The sequence below is a fragment of the Aythya ferina genome (genome assembly GCF_964211825.1).
Source record: "Aythya ferina genome assembly, chromosome: 13".
NCBI classification, from domain to species: Eukaryota; Metazoa; Chordata; class Aves; order Anseriformes; family Anatidae; genus Aythya; species Aythya ferina.
Window position 1 is genome coordinate 5,475,699 of NC_140311.1, and position 23,742 is coordinate 5,499,440.

The 23,742-nt window shown below is 35.1% G+C and overlaps 1 protein-coding gene and 1 long non-coding RNA gene across 13 annotated transcripts in view; one reads left to right on the forward strand and one right to left on the reverse strand.

The window, feature by feature from the left end:
• Positions 1-3,552: 3,552 nt before the first annotated feature.
• The window catches only part of LOC311444172, a 110,555-nt gene continuing 90,365 nt past the window's right edge, over positions 3,553-23,742 (reverse strand). Inside the window, exons 4-6 of the long non-coding RNA XR_014697683.1 lie at positions 6,723-6,816; positions 5,539-5,618; positions 3,553-3,998 (exon numbers count right to left, since the gene is read on the reverse strand). This is a non-coding gene — a long non-coding RNA (uncharacterized lncRNA). The remainder of the gene's footprint in view (positions 3,999-5,538; positions 5,619-6,722; positions 6,817-23,742) is intronic.
• The window catches only part of LOC311444167 (uncharacterized protein), a 98,585-nt gene continuing 89,250 nt past the window's right edge, over positions 14,408-23,742 (forward strand). For 11 of the 12 annotated variants that reach the window (XR_014697674.1, XR_014697675.1, XM_084535130.1 and 8 more), the window contains exon 1: positions 14,623-14,930. Coding sequence is in view for 7 of the 12 variants with exons in the window: in XM_084535122.1 (XP_084391248.1) it covers positions 14,897-14,930 (34 nt within the window). In the remaining 5 variants the exon portion in view is untranslated. Of the gene's footprint in view, positions 14,458-14,622; positions 14,931-23,742 lie in introns of those variants that run through there. The other variant, XM_084535126.1, reaches the window with a different exon arrangement.

Consider the following 23,742-nt stretch of genomic DNA (forward strand, 5'->3'; position numbering starts at 1 on the left):
TCTTTTCATCATTATCCATTACTTAAAATTATTCTGAGAAGAATGTCTGAAGCTTTCTTCCTAAATTTATTTGAATATGCCTGTATAATCTACACAGAGCAGTGCCTTTTTGGACATGTGATAAAAAATTAATAGGACTTCAAATTTTTTAACACTTGGATCCAGCTGCTGGATATCTTTCTGTATTAAAATCACTTAAAATCTCTTCAGTTCTGTTCAGAAGGCAAATTATCTATGGAGGGTAGATAAAGTAAAACTGGCAGATCTAGTATTTCTTGATGAAATGTGCATGTATTAAAATATGCAGGTCTCAGAGGCAACATATAAAACATAAATAATCTATTATAATGAGATTCCAGAAAGTATCATTCACAAAGGCTGAAATGTTTGGAAGTGATATGAAGCTATATGCAGTGCAAGCCTGGCTTTAGATGGAAGTCTGACTTCTGTGAAATTAGTGGGGGAGTTTTCTGTGCAGTTGAGGGAACAATATATCTGTTACTATCACCACTATTTGTATTACAGCATGGGAATAGTGTTCTTGAAAGAAAATAAAAAGAGAGGTTTAACCCCGTTTTACTGAATATCACAAATACACACTGAAAAATCACTGTAGTAGAGATATTTCCTCAACCTCTATTTTCCTTTCCAACACAACGTGATAGAAGGAAGGAGAGAGAAGAGTGTATTTATTAAGAATAGTTTGGAAGAGAGAGGCAGGCTGAATGATACTAACAGATTTTTTTGTTGCTATGCAGATAGTTTGACAGGGCGCTGAATAATTTTTCAATCCCTGTTTTTGCAATACAAGAGCAGCACAGTTCCATATTTCTACATATTTAAATTTTTTGAGTAAAATAGAATGATGTTATCAAGAGTAATTATTTAACTCTGAGTTGTTCTGTCCTTTTCAGAATTATATTTTTAAATATTTGAAATTTGCATAAGTAGTATCCTGTTCTTGCCTCATAGTTATAAATATACTACTAATATTCTATTAATTTTTCCTTCTTTTCTAAGTTGTATTTATGCCAAGACATGCTATGAACATATTATTTCACGTGCAAATTAAACAGATTCTAAGATAGAATTATGTCAGACAGTCCAGCAGTAAGAGTTATGATCATGAATAAACCAAAGATGTTCAACATTACTAATGAGAAATTTGCTAAATAAGGTGTATATATGTCATATTTCATCCCCATTAAATAGATATCAAAATGGATTTGACCATGAGATAATAGAATTTAAAATTTTCCCTTCTTGAAATATTTAATTTATTCTTTGCAAATGTTACTAGTTATTACTAGTGATATCTGAGGACCATAAAAAAAATGTAGGTATTAGCATGTTTGAAAGGCTGTATTTTAGGTTCTGGGTATTAAATCAAATTTGAATACAAGCTTGAATTTAATTACATACTGGTGGAGTTAGGCATTTTGGAGGTATGGCAGATGGGAAGAGGCAGGACTTGTAATGAAGCTGATAATGGGTAAATGAAGGGAGATGTGCTTGAAATATGCCTTCTGCCTTCACTGGGGATGGCCTTCAGCTTGAAATCAGTGTCAATGTGGCTGGGCTTTAAAGCCCCAAACACCTCTATGAGCAACGTGTCTTCTATTTAGGCACACCATTAGAAACCACCCTCTTGGAACTACAGACTTTAAGTGTGATTGACCAGACCAAAGCAGCAAGCTCTCTGCCTGTTTGGTCAATGGTTCAATGGTCAGATTAAATATGTGGGAAATAAATGAGATTCTTTGACTTCATGTTTATTTGTTGTCCTAAATAGTTCTCTATAAAATTTCATGGTTAAAAGTGGACTTAAATTTTGCTGCACCACAAACAAAGCTCACTATTGCCCCTGGAATACCCATGCTGTTAAAGTTTTTTTTGGTATTATAATTCAGAAATATCTCAATAGGCAGTGTGTTTCAGAGAATAGGAGATAGTATGTGGAACTTTATCTTCCATTGCCTTCACCATTATCTTCCAATTTAATTTCATTTGATGACTAAAATAAATGGTGAAAATTTCTTCTTGGGTATGGAATATATTGTGATATTCTGTAGCTCTTACATTTGGGTAATTTGGACATGCTCTCTGTGTATAGATAAAGGTTATATCTATCTTATCTATGTCTTTTGTTAATAATATTAGTTATAAAAAATACTAATTTGTCTTCCCTCTTATTTGTAATATAGTTGTGGTAAGTTCAAGGTGTGAGGTTTGGAAGGGCAGGGCTCAGTATTATTTTTTTCATTTTAGAAATTCTTTCTTGTCTCATGTATGTCCATGGATTTCCTGTTGTTGTAGCTAATCTGGCTTTCAAGTCTTTTTTAAAATGGAATGAAGACATTTGTAGCATTATGAAGAAAAACATACATGTGAAATCTACAAAGAGAAAATACATTACATTTTGTAGACCTTGACATCCCTACTTGAATACAAATTAGGGTTGAATAAAACAGAATACACAGTTTTATTTGAGTTTCTGAATGTGCCAGTGAAGCAGTAACTGTTCTCATTGGAGGTAAGTACTAGCTGTACTGTTCAGGTAGCTAGGTTCTCAGTGGATACATTGTCAGAGGCTCAAAATTGCTAGCATCAATTCTTGTCAAAGTTTTGGCACAATATTGCTGGTATTTTCTGTGAATACATCTTGTGATTTGAAATGCTACTTAACTTTTAAATGACATATAATTAATATAGGACAATCTTATCTGCTGTCTTTATTGTATCAGCATTACAACCAGAAGAAAAATCATTTATTTCATAGTATGCCCATCATTCTCTATTCTCCCTCCAATCTTATTTTTCAGCTGTGTACTTGCTTGTGAGGTGCTGCTGTTGCAAAAGTCAACAATTATTTGTGCTTTGAAAACATAACTGCAAAATGTAATCAGAGAAATAAGTAGAACAGCAATTACTGTTGGAGCTGTGTAACTCACAGCACTTAACAGAGGAGGAAAAGAAACATGTAAACAAAAACAAACAAACAAATTGACGCATGTGCCTCAAGATGTCAGTGGCCGCAGTCTGCATTGACTAAAATGCCTTTTATCATTCTTAAACATATTCCTACTATAAGCAATCAATATCAAGGGGGTGAAGGCAGGAGGATGCCCCTTTTTGACAAAAAATGTAAGCTTGATTACCTGCATCAATACTATTTTTAGAAATAATTCATCAAGGTTGTACTTAAGTAGATACCTTGATGCCTGTAATAATGTATTTTGAGCCTCTCCTCCCCACTGCAGTAAATCTTGCTGTAGTTAGAAGTAAATTTTTCAGAAATTAGGTCCCTTTTTCTCTGTAATGTTTTCAGGGTCGAAAGCATGCCAAGAATCATTCTGTAGCATCCCCTTTCTATACCCATTTTGCTTTTCCATAAGCTTTCATCTAAGCATAATCTGTGTAGTGCTAATGAGATAAACCTCTTTCCGCTTAGCTGTTCCAGAAAATGCTTTTCTCTTTCAGAACTTGGAAAAACAATAATATACCAAAGCAAACAAAGCAAAAACTAGACATGTTAATATGTCCTCAAATTCATACAAAGCTTCTAATATCTTTTAATAACATTCAGAAAGTCCCCGTGCAACACAAGCATATTTTTTGCAGATCTATCTGGAGAGAGATACGCAGTTTGCTGACTATTTAAACTGCTGAAAGTTATGATCCTTGTTATTGAACTTATTTTCATTATTTCAGTGCAGTTATCAATTTTAGCATGCATCATTGCTCCAAAGGTTCAAGTAATACCACAACTTCACACAGGAGTGCAAAATGAGCTTTCTGTTTAGTCTCAAATACAGCACAGTAATACCAAAACTGCTACAGCTGTTTTCAAAGTAATAAAAAAAAATAATTTCAAATTTTAATACTGAAATGGTGAACTCTAATTCCAGCTTCATGAAGAATGAAGTTGATACACAGTTGCATTCACTAGATGATCACCAATATGATCCCCACTTCTTTTCCAGCTCTACTTCTCATCCCTGCCATGAACACAATAAAAACAACTAAGAAGCCCAAATGTCACAGGCCTTTCCCAGACAAATACAGAATTACAGCCAATATGACCTATTCATGTCCTCTGATCAAAGGAAATAACCGTGTACAGCCTTATTTAGAATTTAAATGCAAGTTGAGGTTTTGCATTAATTTCAGTGACTTTGCAACAAACCTATAAAGAATAAAAAGAAATATATTGACTATTTTTGACTTTCAGAAGACACAGCTGAAAAGTGAGAGAAGAAGGGGGTATGGCTTTGATGTACGTAAAGGGGTACTAAATTATATTCGTATCTTTTCCCTTTCATAATACTGAAATTCATAGTAAGCATAGTAAGAATATCATTAATTCTCCATGTGAAAAGTCAGTCTAAACTTTTTTCCTCAATTTGCTTTTCCTCATTTTCAATGAGGAAAGCAAATTCATTGCAAATCAGGGTAGAGGCATGCTGCTATATAACTGTGCAGCTGCCCATTCTGTACTTTTTTTTTTTTTTTTTTAAGAAGAAAATTGATATACTTGTTTACCAGACTTTTTTCTAAACCGTGAAAATTACTGTAAATGAGTATGAAGATGATAACAGAGAAATCAAATGTTCTAAAATGGCAGTTCTTAGGCAATTTAAGCTGTTCCTTTAGAGAAAAGAATTACAGAATTCTCACTGTGATTATGGAAGCATTCTAGACAACTTTTGTTTGTTCTTATTTTAGAATCGTATTTCAAACATTGATTTATATCTTAAACTCTGCTGCTGCTAGGAAGACCAATTTATAGGATTAAGTTCTTCTGGCTTGGGAAGCTTTGGTGCAGCTGTTTTCATAGTTGATTATTGTGGATTGTTCAACTCTTTTTTTGAATAGTTTTAAGCTGATATATGTGGTTTTTGATTTGGTCTGGATTAATTTCCTGTGTATTGGAACCAGATGGGATGATTTCATAGCGTAAGGATTGATCACTTTTATCTTTCTGTGATATTTTAAAGTTGTATCTTTAAAAGTGTCTGCCAGCAGTTTTTATACATAACCCTTCCCATAGAACGGAAAATTCAAACTGCTCTTCTATCCTTTGGCTTTCTGGATGTTCTCTATTAGTTCTCTGCAGGACACACTTTCTACTCCAAAACTTTAGTTTTACTATAGAGGTTAAAGAGATAATACGATTTAATTATAAACTGTGAAAAAGCATGTATTATTTTGAGAGGAAATTGAATGGCAATCTGCATGAAGTAATGATAATCCCAAGGTAATTTTCATTAAAATTCTGCTATGTTCATATGAATAGCTTATATCTTGTCATGTGCATCAGATGAATATCAAAGCTACCTCAATAAAAATCCTAACAGGTGTCTCTAATAGACTGGAGGGACATGAGATTACACTGAAATAATGTAACGGAAGGCTAAATTCTTACTCTAGGTTACTAAATAATTCTGGCCTTGAGGGTTTGTAGTTCCTTTAAGAACTAAATTGTCATGGTAATGACCCCGTAATGCAGTAAGAGCTGTGATCGAAGAGAGCACTCACCTCAGTAGTCTTCTCCAGGCAGGAAGGTGGTTCTGTGAGTTGTGCTCAGTGGGATGCTACTAGCTGGAGCAAATTTTATGCTGGGGGAAAGAAGCTGACTTTAGTGTGGTTGATGGAGTGAGTAATTGAAGAGTGCTACTTCCATTCTTCAGATTGGTTGTTTTACTGTTTCTTATGCTGTAGTGCCAAAATCTTATATGAGGTAAAACTATTGTGAATGCTCTGTTTTTATTTCTGATTTCTGTTGTGAGCAGCAATGAAATTTCTGATAACTTAATCATTGGTATTATGTAAATGTGTGGAAAATTACATTATTTAATGTTTGAAATAGGGTGTCAGTAGTGAAAATGTTTACAATGTTTAATATTTTTTTTTCAAACAAGTGACAATAACACATCTATCACTGTATTTTCCATACATTTATGTTTTGAATTTCCAGTGAAATTCAAATTCAATTGAATCAATTTTATCTAATCAGAGCAACCTGGATGACCAGCTTTTAGTGCCTCTGCAATGTCTTTGGCATTGATTTTGTTTAATCTTTTAAATCTCCATTAATACAATGAAGAAAATGGGGGGGGGGGGGGGGGAAGAAGCCAGCAAAAGCCAAGTATCTCAAACACAACGATCACTGTGTAAGATATAAGGTACAGCCAGTATTGCTAGCTTGGTGCACAAAAATGTACAATGCAACCTTGTGTCGATGGTTTGAGTTGCTTTTGGTTTGAAGCACTGCAAAAGCAAGCACGGTCTGATGGGCTGTGGGCAGCCAAGCACACCAGTGTGAATTCTGTATCTGACAAAAGGTAGTCTAAGCTATTGTGTCACTGCTTCTTCGGAAACTTCTTCATGGTAATTGACGTTGGCAGGAAAGTAACAGTATTTTAGGGGATTGTGAGAACTGTGAAGTCAATTAGAGATGCAGATATTTTACTGATGTACCACACTGTGTTGTCCTTCATGTTGATTTCACAACATTATGCAATAATGCAAGCTTATGCAAAAGCTTCGTCTTGGTTAGGGGTTTTATTAAGGTGAGGCTCATACAGGTGTTTGATGTGAAAGAGGCAGTAGCATGTAAGAAAGGTGGGACTGATGCCTTACAAGCACATTAGTTTTAGTAGAACAAGTCTGTGCTACCAGGATACTGCATTTGTGTAGGAGAACGCAGATAAAGGACCTACCTGTCTGCCTCTAGAGAGGGATGTGTAGTTGTGATGACTTCATTATGTTGTGGTTTTAGTTATTCTTTTTTTGGTGTGTAACAGCTAACTGTGTCTGAAAAATCAGAGCACATGACCTTGGCCTGAGATTAGCCTTTCCACCACAGTATTGTAAATGAAATGTGTCAGAATGAGCTGTAAAGTTATCTAAGGCTTATAGAACTCAATGCAAAGCCTGGAAAGTAAGCAGTAGTAAATTGAAATAGTTGCAGTATATCTGGGTGTTAAAAACAAAGACGGCATCTGTTTGAGTTAATGAATATATCACAGTCTTTTCTGATTTCACTGGGAAAGTAATGAATACTAAGGTTTTCACGTTGAAGGATATTTGCATTGCACTCTGGAACATATGCTTCTACATAAAAGTAAATAGGCTGACAGTGTAACAGGGATTCAGTACTGTGGTTCAGTGTTAAACATAGTATTTTTTCAGAGCTGTCAGAAAAGCAATGTGATCATCAGGGTGCAGAACTATTGAAATAATTGAACTATTTTGTGGCTATTTAATTAAATTTCAGCCTAGAATTCTTCAATAGAAGAATTTCAATACACCTTTATGGAGTAACTCAGTGAACTTCAATTTTTTCACAATTCTAAAACTGGGAGTCATAAAGTAGTAACGTACAGAGTTGTATCTCACAGTGTCTAAAGTTCTTACTTGCAAGTGGTTTTTCTTTTGTGAGATGTAGGGTACCCGCACTGTTTTTAAATAGAATAAAATACTTTTTTGGTAACATAAGCATGAAAGCAAATTTTTAATGTACTGAATTGTTATTGACAGCCTTTTTGATAGTACAAACCTGTTTTAGCTAGCAGATTTGTTAGTTCTGTAGTGTTGATGTTATCTAACAAAAATAGATGCAGATGGACAATGACGTATACTCAGGGGAATTGTTATCTCTGCTTTATGAAGAAAGAAACTTTCATCTGGGAGAACTATTCCTATGCCCTATGATATATCCTTCTAAGATGCTCCTTCACTAAATATATCCTAAGATAAGTGGGGTTTGAATGTATATTAAATAAAAGGAGTCTAGCATATGATTAATCACGTGATTTGAGATTAAAATAAACTGTAACCTAACAGAAATGCTCAAGCAATCTGGTTTAGTCAATTGCCTGCCTTCATTCACCAGCAGATGCACGTGAAGAGCTCTCTGCCATACAAGAAGACTGCCTGTTGATCTCTATTCATCTCTGCACTTTATCTCTTGGTGGTAGCAAAGCCTCTTGATTCTTTACAGACCTTACCAGACTTACCTCAGTGCTTTAAAGTTATACGCTAAGCTTTCACCAAAAAAAAAAAGGCATTAATTATTTGTGGCAGTCAGAGCAATGAGACATTGAGGAAAAAAAAAAAAGTCACAGCAAACTACTCTTTAAAAAATAGATTCTAAAAATGAAACATAGAGATAATCTTACTTCAACTTATTAAGTATGCCTTGTAAGCAATAAATCAAATCACTTTGCTGTATAATACAATTACTGCTGTAATTTGTAGTCATTACAGTTTGTGCTGAGGTATAACAGGAGACTTGATTTTATGCAGGCTATTGACAGAGAAAGCCCTAGCAACTTTAGCACAGGGACATCCTTTGGACTTATTGCCACTTAATTTGCAGATGATTATCTCAGTAGACCTAATAGCTGGTTGTGTCTACCTGTTACAGGGTCACTTATGTCAGGATCGTGCGTATAAAGAAGATCAAAATACTCCTTTGTTAGAAACATACAACCTGGTGCATCATTTCCCTTTCCATTAGGCTCTGCTGTATCAGAGCACTCTGTCTGGTTTGTATTTTTTCTAGCAGGTTGTCTGAGGACAGTAGGTGACTTTTCTACATGCAGCGAATTATTTCAATGAACAACTTAGTGATTTTTCGTAGTCTTCTGCATTTGATTAATGTTTACTAAATTAATTATGATTTGACAGAAATAGATTTTTAACTGTCAGGTTTCACATCTAAAACTGAACATAAAATTTACTGTCACAAGTTAAGATAAAAAGAGATGTTTTTGCAGGGACTGGAGGCTTGTCTTGTCATCCAGGTTCTCTATTACTTCCCTACTAGCTGACATCAGCCATACAATAAAATACAATAGATGTCATATTACAATTGAGAATTCTTTTTCTGATTAACTCCTGTGCTTAATCTGCATCCTGAAAATCATTTATGGCTGTTCATTCCCCACTGCCATTTTGTGTCCCTCCTCCTGTTAGCTCTATGGTATTTTAAGAATGATTCGTTTTCCACCTGTCTGCTCCTTCACAAATAATAGTGATATTTTTCCATATCTAGTGCCTTTTCTTTTAATTTAAGGAGAGCGATAGTAAGAGAGACACTAAGAAAAAAAAATAGGTTTTCAGTTCAGTTGGAAGGGACCTACCAAGTAAAACTAACAGACTATATGGTCACTTTTTCTGTGCCAATAAAGTAAAACCATCTTGGATTCTCCTCTATTTTATTTTTATTTTTTTTATGATTAGACTGAATTTCACAGTTTTGTTCCTACTTAATATTTCCACTGTCCCTATAGCACCTCTTTGTACTATTTCCTCTTCAGACAAACGCAAAATCTGTTCTGACATTTGTTTGTTTTTGTTGTTTTGGTTATTTTAGTGCTCAACTGGTCCTCAGACAGAAGTTTGTATTGAGAGGTATTTCTGGAAGTTTTAGAAGTGGGATTTTCTTTCCATCTGAACTGCCTACCATGAAATGAAACTGTGCTATTTTTATAAACTTAGATTGAGTAAAAATCCTGTTGAGATTACATATCTATAATCAGCCCTTAAAACAAAATTAGCTTAGAATAGGTTAAAAATCATAAACCTTAGAAAAGGAGGATCTGATATGAATTAGCTGGTGTGTGATGAAGTTGGCATTGCTGCATAACTGAAAGAGTGATTGCTTATCACATCAAAGACGTTATGCAAACAGAATTTCTTGGCTGACAGCAGGCATATCAGCCAGCAATTACAAAATACACTGCACAGACTTTACCATGAGCTAGGCAGGGCCATGAGCATTCTGTCTTGAAAAAATTCTAAACACAGTCCATTTTGTTGTAATGGCAGAGTATTCCATCTCCATCCTGTCAGTGCAGTGCAGAGATGATGCTGTTGGGCAAGCAGAGGTGGCGGTGTGAGGAAAAGCGTAATGACAAAATCACAGTACAATACTGACATGCAAAGTAGGACCATTTACTTTTGCCATCAGCAGTGTTCCTAGACCTGTTGCCTCCCTGCTGAAACCGAACCCTATTGTTAACATTCTTACAAAAAAGGATGGACAGTGATTTCAGTACATCTGTCATTTTCTAGTTCAAGTAGTTGCTCTAGTCTTGTTGTCACTTATCATAAGATTGAGATTGCAGTGTAGAGTAGGATGTACAAATGATGGCACAGGGTAGATCATTTGCCAAAAGGTCAGGTAGGGGTTTTTCAGAAACTTTGTCTCTATTTCCTTCTCTTTCTAGTTGGTGTTTGCAGAAAGAAAAGCTGTGGAGGAATCTTGCAGAGATAATTGTGCGAGTAAAGAAAGATTATCAGCTGCAGCTCATTGTCACTGTCCTGTTTTTAAAGATTAACATTGTCATGCACCAGCAATCTGCTGATGAAACAGTTGATGCAAATGGTACCTTGTGTGTCTTAGGCAAAATCAGACAGAACAGTTTAAATAGTCACTTCTTCCCAAACTGAATCACTGAGCTTTGAACTGAAATGCTCTAAAGTAGGTCAGCAGGGATAGTAACCTCTTTTTACTGCTTTAGCTTAAGCCTAAACTTAAGATATGGTCAGTGGTCTCTATCTGGCCAATCCTTACAACATCCACAACGCCCAGCTAAGGATCTCCAAGTGAAGTACTCTCTTGGCTTCTCTGATTGGCTGCAGCATGTGTGATCGTGCTTGTTTGAAGTCAAATACTCAGTTCACTTGAAATTGCAAGGATAAATGAATTATATTGGCTACACGCAGAGTGTTACTGTGTATTCTTTTCCGATATATTTTCTCTTAACAATTTAAAAGGATATTTTCCTCATTTGGCATGATGCATTTAAAATATATTACATCTCGGGAATTCTAGTTCTCTTGTTGCCAATTTGACCTTCATGTAAATACAAATAAATCCTGTTGTGTATTGCATAGATTAGTCCTTAAAGGATATATAACTTGTGTATCCTAAAGAAAAACTGGTAGCTCAGTTTTGGATGAAGGTTAGTTACCTCCTGGGAGCTACATATAATTTACATAAAATCTTAATGTTTTAACTTTATTAGGCAATAAATCATCTAAATTCGACCATGTAAGACATAGAAGAACATTGCTAACTGAGAGCTCTCACAAGAAATATTGGACTAAGAAAATAAAGCAAGCTAGATGCAAGATTTTATCAAAATGCTGCTCAAAAATATAAGTATCCTAGACAGTATTTGCCATGGCATTACAATTGCCACTTCAGTGGTATTTGCATGCTTTACTGACTTCTGTGTGGGCATCATCATACTATTTCACTTTGGAAATAGAAATGAGATATGTGGATGAAGTAACTTGCACAGCATCCTCAGAATTTGGAGTTGGGTAAGCTGTTGAACTTACATTGTCCAAGTGCTACACTACTCTCCCTTTTCTTCCACTACTCTTTCTCATAATAACAAGGACCTAATTTAATCAGCAAGTCTCTCTCTGTTCCCTTCTCTCTTGATGTATTCTAAAAAGATCCAGTGAACCCTTGACCTTGGTGTATTTGAGCTAAAAATTCATCAAATCATAGAATATCCTGAGTTGGAAGGGACCCATAAAGATCATTGAGTCCAACCCCTGGTTCCACGCAGGTCTGCCCAAAAATTCAGACCATATGACTAAGAGCATAGTAAACACTTCTTAAACTCTGACAGACTTGGTGCCCTGGGGGGCCTGTTCCAGTGCATGACAACCCTCTCAGTGAAGAGCCGTTACCTGATATCCAGCCTGAACCTCCCCTGTCACAGCTTGACACCATTTCCCTCAGGTCCTATCTCAATCATTAAAGAGAATAGATTGACGCCTACCCCTCCACTCCCCCTTGTGAGGAAGCTGTAGGCTGCAATGAGGTCTCCCCTCAGCCTCCTCTTTCCCAGGTTGAACAAGCCAAGTGACCTTAGCTGCTCCTCATACATCTTCCCCTATAGGCCCTTTACTATCTTTATACTGTGAATTTGAATATAGTTCAAGATTTATTTTTTTAAATAAATTTTCTATTACTTTATGATTTTAGCTTGACTTCTAAGTATGACTTCTTATAAACAAGAACTATTAACTGTAAGTTGGAAAGGCGTGTTTTTGTTGTTGTTGTTGTTGTTGTTTTGTTTGTTTGGTTGGTTGGTTTTGGTAAAATAATTGGCTATACTTGTAAGATACTGTGAATACAATTCTTCAGTGTAAGTTAAGACTTGCTTCTAAGTCCCCAGAAAGGGGAAGGAAGGCAGAGAGAAAACTTGGACCCAAGCAATAGTAGCTAGGAAACCTATATTCATGAGTCTGGGTGATTGGGGGGGAAATAAAAATAATTTTCTGAGTAAGCAGACAATGCATAGAAAGACTCCTTATCACAAATTTCTTATAATTGGCCAATCTAACTTAGTATGTCTTCATGAATACTAATAAATTTCAGATACTGTCTCCTGAGTTACCAAATTATCTTGCACCTTATTAAAGAAAAAAAAAAGTATATGTCCACAGTAACATTTTTTTGTCGTAGTTCTTTGCATATGACCCCTTTTTCAATCTACTTCTCTCAGGAAAAAATATATTTTAAAAGTTATTATAAGGCACTGCAACAAAATACTCATTCTGTTCTTTTCCTTGATACAAACTTTATTCCCAGAATGCAGAATCCAAAATTCAGTGCTTCAGAAATTCTTTGGAAATAATGGGCAAATGTTACTATGGTTACAGAGCTGCTCCCATTTGCTTCTCTTTTTCTGCCTAAGTAGTGAGAGTGGAAAGGGATTTTTTTTTATTCCAACAGTTTGTATGATGCTTTGCAGGGGAGACCCATCTCCAATGAAATTCTTCTAAAACATTTTTAAACTATTATATTTTGTGCCCTGGACTTTTCTGAAGTTGTTTATCGCTATTTTTTGAAAAACAGTCGATGAACAAGGTGTGTGTGGGGATAATGTAGTCCTAAAAAGATGTAGTGAAATTGGGATTCAGCAACCATCCTTCTTCAATCTAATGATCTTCAGGTATAAAATATTCAGGTTGTCCTATTTATTGAGTTACCTTTGCCTCAGGAGTATCTGGCACTGATTAAAATAATCATCATAAAAATTAAAGCACAATTTACTCTTACAGTTTCTTAAATGCAAATAGAACAAAGTAATGCTTTCCTTTTTTTTTTTTTTTTTTTTTTTTTTTTTTTTTAAGTAAATGTTTTTTGTGTCCTTTTCATTTTTTCTCTAAAATAAACCTCTGAACCCAGAAAGCAGCCTCTGCTGCTTCACTTTTTTGTGGATACTTGCATAGATACTTGGAAAGTAATTTCTAGTAAGGCTGAATTTAAATGTTTGTGAAAATAGTTCTGATTTTCTTGTCAACAAAGCATCAGCAGCAGCTCTTCCTTAGGATGAAAATACATCTGGAAGCAGCCACTGGCAGGATAATGCAACTGAATTGTTCTCCTGAGGATAATAAGCAACCTCTTTTAAAGTAGCAATGATATGGCATAAATGTACTCTCTCGGGACAGAATAAATGATACATTTCCCTGGGGGTCATTATGATTCTGCTGCAGAAAGCATACTGTGAAAAGATAATGCAAATGAAAGATGTTTGTCATAGAAACACACAAGAGTTTACGTGTTTGTTGTTTTTTGTTTTCTTGTTTGTTTTTCTCCCCAAAAAATCATTTGGGAATGAGAGGACACTTTGTTTTACAAAAGCTGAAGACCTGCAATATTTTACATAGCCCCATTAGGAATAGATTTTTTTTCTGGCTGCCATGATAGCATATGTTTTACGTGGGAATGTCACTGTGGTTATTGTTAACATTTTCTGACACTTTTTTTTAATAATGTTGAATTTTTACTAGCTCATAACTTTGCCAAGCAACGAAGTGCAATTTTCCTTTCTGAATGGCTTTTCAAGATTCATATATAGGTATATATATTCATATTGCCTTTATTGTTTTATTTTCTTATTTCAGCCAAAGTAGTTGCAGAAGTCTCTGAGAGTTAACCTAAGGAAGTAGTATAGTGCTGGACTTTTTTATTATTTTTTTTATTTTTTTTTTAAGTTTAGATATTTCTTTCCCTTCGGTCTCTTGAACCTTTTTCTTTTTGGAAAAACTAGGCTTTGGTGCAGAAACTTAATTGGATGGCCTTTAGCACTATTTTGCCTTCCCTGCCCCTGTGAAAACCTGTCCATATTTTTTAAATCACAAGACTAAGAATTTTGGCCAATTTTCAGAAAGGTGTATTGCTGTTGTAGTCGATCCTTTCCCAACTTTTCTGCCTGAGCAGGCTCTATATCATCTGTTCTCACACAGCATCTACATGTTCAGACTGTTAATGAACTACCTCTTCAGACTAACTGAGCATGCATTGCCAGCTACAACTTTGGAAAGTGAAAGGACTGGAAATTTGCCATCCTGAAGGGTAACTGGTGCCTCATGATGCTTGGAGCTTGAAGGAGGGGTGCAGAAAAAGGGCACTTGGTCAGAACTGGGAGTTGGTGCTCTCATAATCCCCTTCTGGTGGGGGGGGGTGAGGTGGGGGAACACAAGGAAATGTACATAGGAATAGGGTAGGATTTATGTGAAAGAGATACAAGCCTTAAAATAAAAAAAAAAAAAAAAGGAATAGCTAGTGTAACCTTGGTCTGGGAACATTAGTTTTAAAGCTGAAGAGCGAAAAAGGACAAGAAGCAGTGCCCGATGGAGGAAAAAAATCTGTCTTGGATTGCATGGCCTTTGCTGACACAACAGAAGTGGTGACACTAGAGTGCTTCGTGTGATGTGTTAGAGATAGCTGAAGACTTTTCAGCACTGTAGAAAAAAATTTTTTTTTCTTTTTGCACTGGCAGTCAACTGTACTCTTGAGAAATGGGGTGGAATGGAGGAGAGTAACAGCAAAAATGCTGGAAATTGAAGTTAAATGTTGAAAATTCAAGAGGACTGCAGATACGAAGGTGAGTAAAAAGGGCTGAGAGGAGTCTGAAGTTTCAGGAGGGGAAGTGGGGGACCCAAGAGACTTTTAGACTGCCATTGTCAGAATAAAGATTAGGAACGAGAGAATAAAGATCAGGAAGTAAAAAGAATCTAGTTTAGGAAACAAAAAGCTCAAAAACACTGGAATGGATGTTGGAGCACTGATAAACCACTGCAGACTTAAATACTTTAATGAAGTGCAATATGTTTTTTAAACACTTCTCAATTTTTGTCCAAACATGGTATTTTTTTTCTCCATATGATTTTCAAAACATTATGGAGGATGCTTCAAACAATGTCTGTTTCTCATTCTTGCTGTCATACCAGGTGACTCTCTGCCAAAGAATTTGGACTCTGTGTGTAGTATGATAATGTAAGATTCACATGTTAAGGAATCTAAATAACTCGAGTGCTTGCAGTTCTGTTTTGTTTTGTTTTTAAAGAGGTAACACAAACAAGTTTAATTTTTGTATTTCTGTGAAATTTATCTTCAAATATTTGATTTAAATTTTTGAGAGGTCTCTTGAAATCAGAAATTAAACAGATTTAATTACAGCTGACAATATCTAAAGAAATAAGTGGAGAGTTGTTTGAGATAAACATGTGATAGGTAAAGATTTTATGTATTTTTATATTTTACTGGAGGAAAAGAACAAGCAATTTTCAAAATAAATGCTAGTTCTTGAGTCCTCTACCCATTTACATGTAAAAACGTGAAACAGACTGTGCTGTTCCCAGAATGATCTGGCTTCCTAAGCATCACTAAAAATAGTTTAGCTGTGACTGTCTAAGTTACTGTAAGTACTTAGTACATACTGTACTATGTAAGTTACTGGAGAATGTTTGGTGTCTTAGTTGGGCTCTATTGGTGTTATGCTCAAATAACAGTTTCTTTAAGATAGCTAGTAAAACTCAAAGAGAAATAGCAATCAATATTTAAGAGGAATTTATTAAAGGAAAATGTTATCTTCTTCGTCTAGCTCAGTTTACAGTTTTATGCATTCTTCAATGTTAGTCACATGTCTATAAATGTATTTGTTGATTTCTAAAACTGAATTCAATATAAGATGAAAGTGAGTGACTGAAATTTACATAGAAATCATTTGCCATTTTTAAAGATAGAGTTCCAACTTACCACAATGCACAAACTTCTTAGTATTGTAAGAGTAGTGCCTGCTCTTTAATGCTTTGTGTGATGACAGTGACAGAGAGGTAAAGTACATCTTAATACCTTAAAAAATTAAAAGTAATGATTGCATTTAAGACTTCACAGCTTTATAACACTAATAGATATCTTATTAAGAACATGCTACCACTGTCCAAATATGCAAGTTCATTAAGTAAAAAGTATTTTCTGGGTGATTCTTTATCTCAAGTTGTTCGTACCTAAAAATTGCTGTGTAGTTGTGCCTATCATGACTGTGGTTGTCCTTGACCTCATGTATCTCACCGCATATTCCCTGACATGGAAAGTCTTACACATACAAATTTTTAGATGACCAAGCACTGAAAACAAAGAGCGATTATGGATTCTTTACATATTCAATCCACCATATAAAGTTAGAGCAGAGTGTTCAAATAGTAGGTTTTGGATGTATGGAAATAAAGGCAGCGGGGGAAAGTACTGCAGTACTTTCCATGGCAGGTTTACTGTTTAAGAAATAGTTTTCTTCTGAGTATTGATAAACAACACAATACTTAAAATAGTGCAAAAGGGACAAAACTGCAGAATGTGTAAGTTATCATTCAAAACCTTGCACTTCAAAGCTAAAAAAAAAAAAATATATATCCTTCTGTCTTCAGCTTTCTGAGGTGCTGATTGCTGCAGCTGGGATGTGGGTTTGTAGCTGCACTGCATGGATGTGTGGGATTTGGGAGTGGGTGTAGGAACTCGCTTCAGGGCTTTTTTGCTCTTTTTGAAACCATACACATTTCTTTTTCCTTCATGCTGATAGGACTTTCAACTGTACATTTAGAGAAGAACTAAACATTTGGAGAGGACTGCTGAAAGGGGGGGCAAGCTCACTGCCTGCACTTCAGTTATTTTTTCAGTCATTGCTGGGCACTTATGTAAAGCTTCAACAATCTTTTTCTTGTTGTTGTTTCAATTAAACTAAGCAGTTCTGCTGCTCTCTATCTACTGCTTTTTCTGAAAGCAGATGAACTGACTGAATAGTGTTCTTTTCTGGTACTGAATTATAATGCTTCATAACATGAGTCCAGTAACTTAAACTAAATAATGTCAACCTAGTTTACAGGGAATCTAATTCAGAAGGATAGAGCTTAAATTTTACACAACACAGATGGTGATTTTTATTTTTATCCTCTGTTGTAATGAAAATTTGTAACAACAGTTTTAAACTTTTAATCTAAGAAGGTTGTCAGTCCAAAGTTTGGCCAAAATTAGGACAAAAGTAAATTTTTGACCCTTCAGCAAATCTAGATATCTAGTCCTGCAAAAACTGACCTGTAGTTGAATATTTTTAGGAAATAAAGATAGAAGGTGGCATGGAGATGACAGTTTATAAGTTTTTACTCCATGGAAGCAGAGCACATTAATATTGCAAGTGATAAAGGTTTTTGTTTGTTGTCATGCAGTAGGAAGCATTCTGAGTGACTCCAGCATTGTTTTTCTCTTGTCAACAAGATCATTTGAAGAAAAATAGTTGTGTTTCTAAAATAATAGTCTCTCCTGTCAAAGAACTGCTGAGTACTTGGTTCTGCTACAAGGACTTTTATGAGAGGAGCAAGAATAATTTAGAAACATCAAGAAAAAAATGGCTATGCTTGGATGTTTAGAGAATCTACACTGTCTGTTTAGCTATAAATGTGCTGTGGCAGTCAGGAACACTTGCCAAATCTCACTGCAACCAAACTCCACTTTACTTTAAAAGTCTTCATTGTGTTGTGTTTGTTTTTTTTTTTTTTTTTTGTTTTGTTTTGTTGTTGTTTTGTTGTTTGTTTGTTTGTTTGTTTTGTTGTTGTTTTGTTATTGAGAGGAACTGACTCTGACTTAATTTATCGTATGTCTTCTTCATAATCTGGGTATTCAAAAAAATAAAGATGAGTCTCAAAGAAGAGCTTAGGCCTTTAAAATCCTTTACAGCAATTCAGTTATACTGCTATGAAGTATACGCTTACATTTCTCTCATATTGTATTTGTGTATGGGAGGGTGTTCCATGGCATGTATAAAAGATGGAGAGAGAGAATGAAGAAGGAACAGAGGATTAAAAACATAATAAATTCACTTTAAAATACATTGTATCAAGTTATATTACTTATGGGCTTTTTTCAAATCCTGAAACTAGGCATCCAACACCTTTTGATTGTGTTTGCCTAGAAACATATAGCTGTCAACTACTTGAGGTTTTGCACTGATAGAAAATGTCAACGATTCCTAATTGTTCATACCAATGCTAAAAACCTGCCTGAGTTTTAATACTGACATTTTCCACAAAGTTTTATAACTCAGTGTCAGCACAGGTTTTCCTAGTTATATCTTGTTTTATATTCTAATTAGGTACAAAAATAGGGGAGAAAAAAGCTAATAATATATGCTCTTGGGTCTGCTTTTATAATGGCATTTACTTCTCTCTTCATTGAGGGAATCTACATTATTATGGTCTCCTTGACATCTTGAAAGCATGCTCTTACAACTCTCTGCTAAATACAGGGTATCTTAGATGTTTTTCAGTATCTGCATATGGTGTTTTGGTGGTGGTGGTGCTGGCGGTGTTACTGTTAAATTGGCAGTATCCTAAGACCTCTAAAATTGTTCCCCATCAACGTTTACTTTCTGATGGAAATACTGTGACTTTTATATTGTAAAAGTTGGTTGGTTTAATTTGTTACTTTGTTAGTGTGACATCTTTTGTTTGTTTGTTTTTTTAATATAAGAATATCTTTCTGTTGCCTCTAGCAGAAGAGATACAATACTGTTAACCAATATATATACAAAAGAGATTGCAGTTCTATAATTCAAAAGCTAAGCACAGTGTAATTATGACGTACAAATTGGATGTTTACATTTATCTGAGCGCAAGTGTATCCCAACAACTGAGTTACAAATCAGTATTAATTTATACAAGTGAGGGCCTGGTTCTCAACTTCAAACAGCTGTTAAAGGAAGAGATGAAATTTATGAAGATATCTGACAAAAACTCAGATACTGGCAAACTGTAGATGCTTTCAAGCAGCAACCAAATTATTTTCCCTGTTTTTTTTTACTCTGACTTTTATCAGTGTGAAGGCATTACACTATTCCCTCCGAAAACAGAGATATCTAGGGAAGATAAAGTAAGGGAAAAATCTATAGCTGAATCTATTATTCACCTCTTGCCTAAAACAAGAGAAAAGCACATTGCTGCAGTGGTCTAATGAGCCCATCTGTGTTGGCCCTCAACACTTAATGAAAGAGTTGAGGTCTCTCCAGTCACAAATATTATTTTTAGAGTAAGACACAAAGGTAATAGATTTTACTTCTGATTCCACAAGAATCCGATTCCACTTGGAGCACTCAGAACTCAAAACTTGAGCATGTACAGAGCAAATTGGCTTGGAGAGACAAAGGGGTAGGGAAGGCATTTTACAATTAATGTAGAAGTAGACTACCACTTAAAACTTTACTTGTATGGCCAGTTTAGGTTTCAGTGATCTTGGGTACTTCCCTATTCATTCATAAAATGATCTTTTTCCCTGTTGAGGATAAATTTTGAAAGTAAAACTGCGATAACTCACTGAGATAGTGATAAATTGTGAGGGTGATATGGTTCAAGAAGGGTTATGCTTATAAAAATATGAATAGAGCAAGATTGATTGCTTCAGAACATCGATGCTAAACTTTCTTTCTTATTCCCTTTCTGTACTGCCACTAACCTGAAGTTTTCTGATGGAAAAGACAGGAATAGCCGCTTAACCAGACCTAAGACCTTGCTCCTCTCACCCCCTAATGAATGTTAGGGGAACCATTCTGATAGGTCTCTTTTTATCAGGTCTTTCATTTTGACTTGAAATAACTTTCTTTCTGAAGCTTTTTCAAAAACTGACCTTTTCATAACGCCTTCTAATAAATTGTCACATTCTGATTAAAATTATCTCGGGGAAAAAAACCTGGCTTACTGTAATTGCAAGGACTTGCCTTTAACTTCCATTTTAGGGGGACGGGGTGATCGTACATGCACAAACTCAAACCTTTATGACACTTCTGACCAACCCTTATTTTTATGGAGTGTCCGTGCTGTTCTCAGCAACAGGATTTTTTCTGATCTTCCTATTTAACTAAAAAGCTTTGGTATCTGTAGAGCCATACAACAAACACTAAGCAAGAACTAACATTCTCCATAATTGATTAAAGCCTAGCACATTTTTAAGCTCTTCTCATCAGGCCACCTGGATTTTGGAAGCAGATGTGCAAAATTCTCTATCTCCTTTCATTCCAATTTAGTAATAAAGGAGCATTTTCACGGCCATCTGATTATTTTCACCTTGTATTCATGATAGGTTAAAATACCCTTGCTTACTGTATAATTACTTGACCAGTTAGTTGGTAGACCTCGGGGCTGTTTTTTTGTTTTTTTGTTTTTTTTTTCATGTGGCAAGAAACAGAAGTGAGTCACAATTACTCCCCCTGAGAAAAAGAAAGGATGAAACACAAAAGAATTCTTTGCTTTCAAGGACACTAGAGCTGCACACCTCATACACCATCCCTTCCTCAAGACCATACTGAATTAAGATATATCCTGAAATTACCTTTTGTAGCCTCCTGGATGAGGACTGCTTGTAAAGCATGGTTAGTTATCTATCTAGGAGTTACAGACATGTAAAGCTGTGCCACACTTCCATTATTCAGACATATTTTGTCAGTCTATTGAACTGTTTGATACCTAAGAAAATTGTTCCCTTTCAATTAAACAATGTTTTCTATCATTTTGAAAAATATTTCAAACTAACCTGTTTTTAATTTCCTGCTTCCTTGAAGTTTAGAAGCTTCTTCACAGTTAAGTATAGGAAAGAACCTTTCTCAGACTTCTCTGTCTTCAAATGGCTCCCTTTCCCACTGTATTCTAACATCCATCTCTCCCATCTCTCTCGGAGACAGCGGTCAGCACACTGGGTTTTGCCTTAGCTACTATACTAAATTTCCTTGGGAGCATGGGAAAAGTGGAACCTATACCACTAGCTCATAGCAGTAATCTCCACTTGGTTTTGGCTCCATGTTATGCAACTTCTGAGAATCACCACAGGAAAGTAAAATGTACCAGGAAAATATCTATCCTGAGATATGATTTTTATTTTTATTTTTTAATGTTAAATCTTTGGGGTATTTTTAATATGTCATTGCATACATCTGTAAGGCATCACTAAAATAAACATAGTTTCCTCAGGTGCCTGGCAATACGTCGTATTTGTTTACTCTATGAAATAATTTTTGCATAATCATTACAAACACAGGGACTGAAAGGGTTTCCTGGATCACCAAATACAGCAAAACATTGCTGTAGGCAACTGTATCATACAAACCCTCAATAAAGTCATGGAGTTTCATTTGAAGTTAATGAATTTTGCTCTTACTCACCCTTCTGAAAAGTAATTCTGCTTGCCCACTTGTCTGATAATTAAGAAGAGGTTTCCATTCTAAATTTGTTCCTGGATATGTCATTCCTACTTTTTTTTTTCCCCTTAGCAAAAGCATTGTCTTTTTCAAAGTCCTCAAGCTGTTTATGGAGATTTATTGTGAATTTTCAATTCAAATTTCATTTTACTTAAATCTATTTTTTCCAAATAGATAATTAAAGAAAATGATAATATGATATGTCCTCCTGGATATAGTTGGCTTGGATCTGAAATATATTTTCCTAGGTATATTGATTCATGAATGCTCCTGAGATTATTTACTTTATGAATGGCTTTACTGTAGAACATAAACACTAGACATTTAAAAATACTAAAGCAGAATGAGCCAAGGTTGGGAGAGTTTATTTTGATTGTTTTTAAATGTAAGGGTGAGTTGGCCATTCTTGAACTAATAAACTGTTTACAGGCTACTCAACTGTACAATTAATAAGAGTATCTGAAATTTATTTTTCTGGATCTCAAATCTGACCAGTCCAACAGAGTTCAAGATCACTTCAGCATTAATTTCCTTGATTCAAATTATAACATTCTTCAGTCAGGTGCTAGTACTAATACTGGCAGCACGTAGATGGTGAATTTTAACTGCACTAAGCATGTCTTTCCCTATGCTCAGTCGGGAAAAAAATACCAATATGCATTATTAGCCTGTAACTCTTGCTTCAGTGTCCTCATTAAAAAATAGATGTTCTTAGGTAATTCAGAAACTGATCAGACCACTCTTAATGTATTTCTATTAATCTGTTCTAATGTATCCATCAGAATAGTTATGCCATAAGGATCTTCAGATACACCAGTACATGAGAAAGTTCTTCCTTAAAGAAAGAACCTTATATGTATTGTGATGCAAAATGATGTATCTCAGTTTCAGTTAAGGAAGTCATCATTTTTGAGTAGTATAAGCTATGATTGACTGTTATTATCCTAGATTCTGTTTGTGAAGTGTCCTATGACCTTGCTGTAAGGGATTTTAAAAATATTTGTTCCATATAAACTTTAGATGTTCAGGATGACTTTCTGTAGACTGTCAGCCAGCTGCAAATTACTTTCCAGTTGTCTGTGCTTACAAATTGGCATTCAGGGAAGAAAAGAGACCAAGTAAGAAGATGATATTAATGAGATGGAGACAAGCTTTTTCCACATTTTATATTAGACTGTTAATCTACCCAGTCTCTTCCAGATCTTTTCTCCAAGTAAGTGCTCACGATGAAAGCTTTTATATCCATTGTGCAGACTATATGCTGCAAGTTTGTAAAAAGGAACAAGACTTTTAACTGATCTTTTAAGCTATCTTGATAAGCCAGTGTAATTTTTGAATAAAAAAGTGAAACACTTGCAACACTTTCTATAGCTAAGCTATTTCTATAGCTAAGCTATTTCTATAGCTCTCTGCAGAACTGTTAGAGTAATATAATTACAAGTTACTTTCTTAGTTTCTGAAAATTGACTTGAAATAAAATTAAAAACAAACCAACATACGCTTTAGTGATTTTCAGGTGGTGGTGAATTAAAGATTTATTGCAAATGACAGGGGTTGTACTCAAGGGAGAAAAATGGGGGCAGGGGAATGGCAGGGAATAAAAAAAATTGGAGCATAGTGTTTGAAAACCTAATGAGATGTTTATGAAACAAAGAACAGTTAAATAAAAAAAAAAATGACAAAAGGCATTATTTCCCAATTAAAAAAAAAATATATATATATATATATATATACCAAAAAAAAACAACCTCCCCAAATATTGAGAGCTAGGAAACCTTTGAAGAACCAAGCAGAATTATTCCCCTCAGACCCCCAATTCTTATGTGTATTTGATACATTTCTCTTGCTGTCTCTGTGTCTCTGCTGATGAGTTCTTCCTACTCTTCCATGGCTCTAGATTCCAGATGCCTTTATTTCAGAAGAGATCATAACTGATAAATGCTAGTATAGAATATAAATATATTCATGGATTTCTTGTAATCAGAGATAGGGTGAAGCTTAATTAGATTTGAATCCATTGGTGTGGGGTTTTTATTTTTAAACAGGGCATGGTGATTTCCAATTGGCACTGTATGTATCACCCAACTTTTACATTTTTCTGGTGTGTTCTGTAAGTAATGAGATTTCTAGAACAGCAGAATTCACTGCAAGCACATTGGTCTGGGACTCACAACTCTTTAAA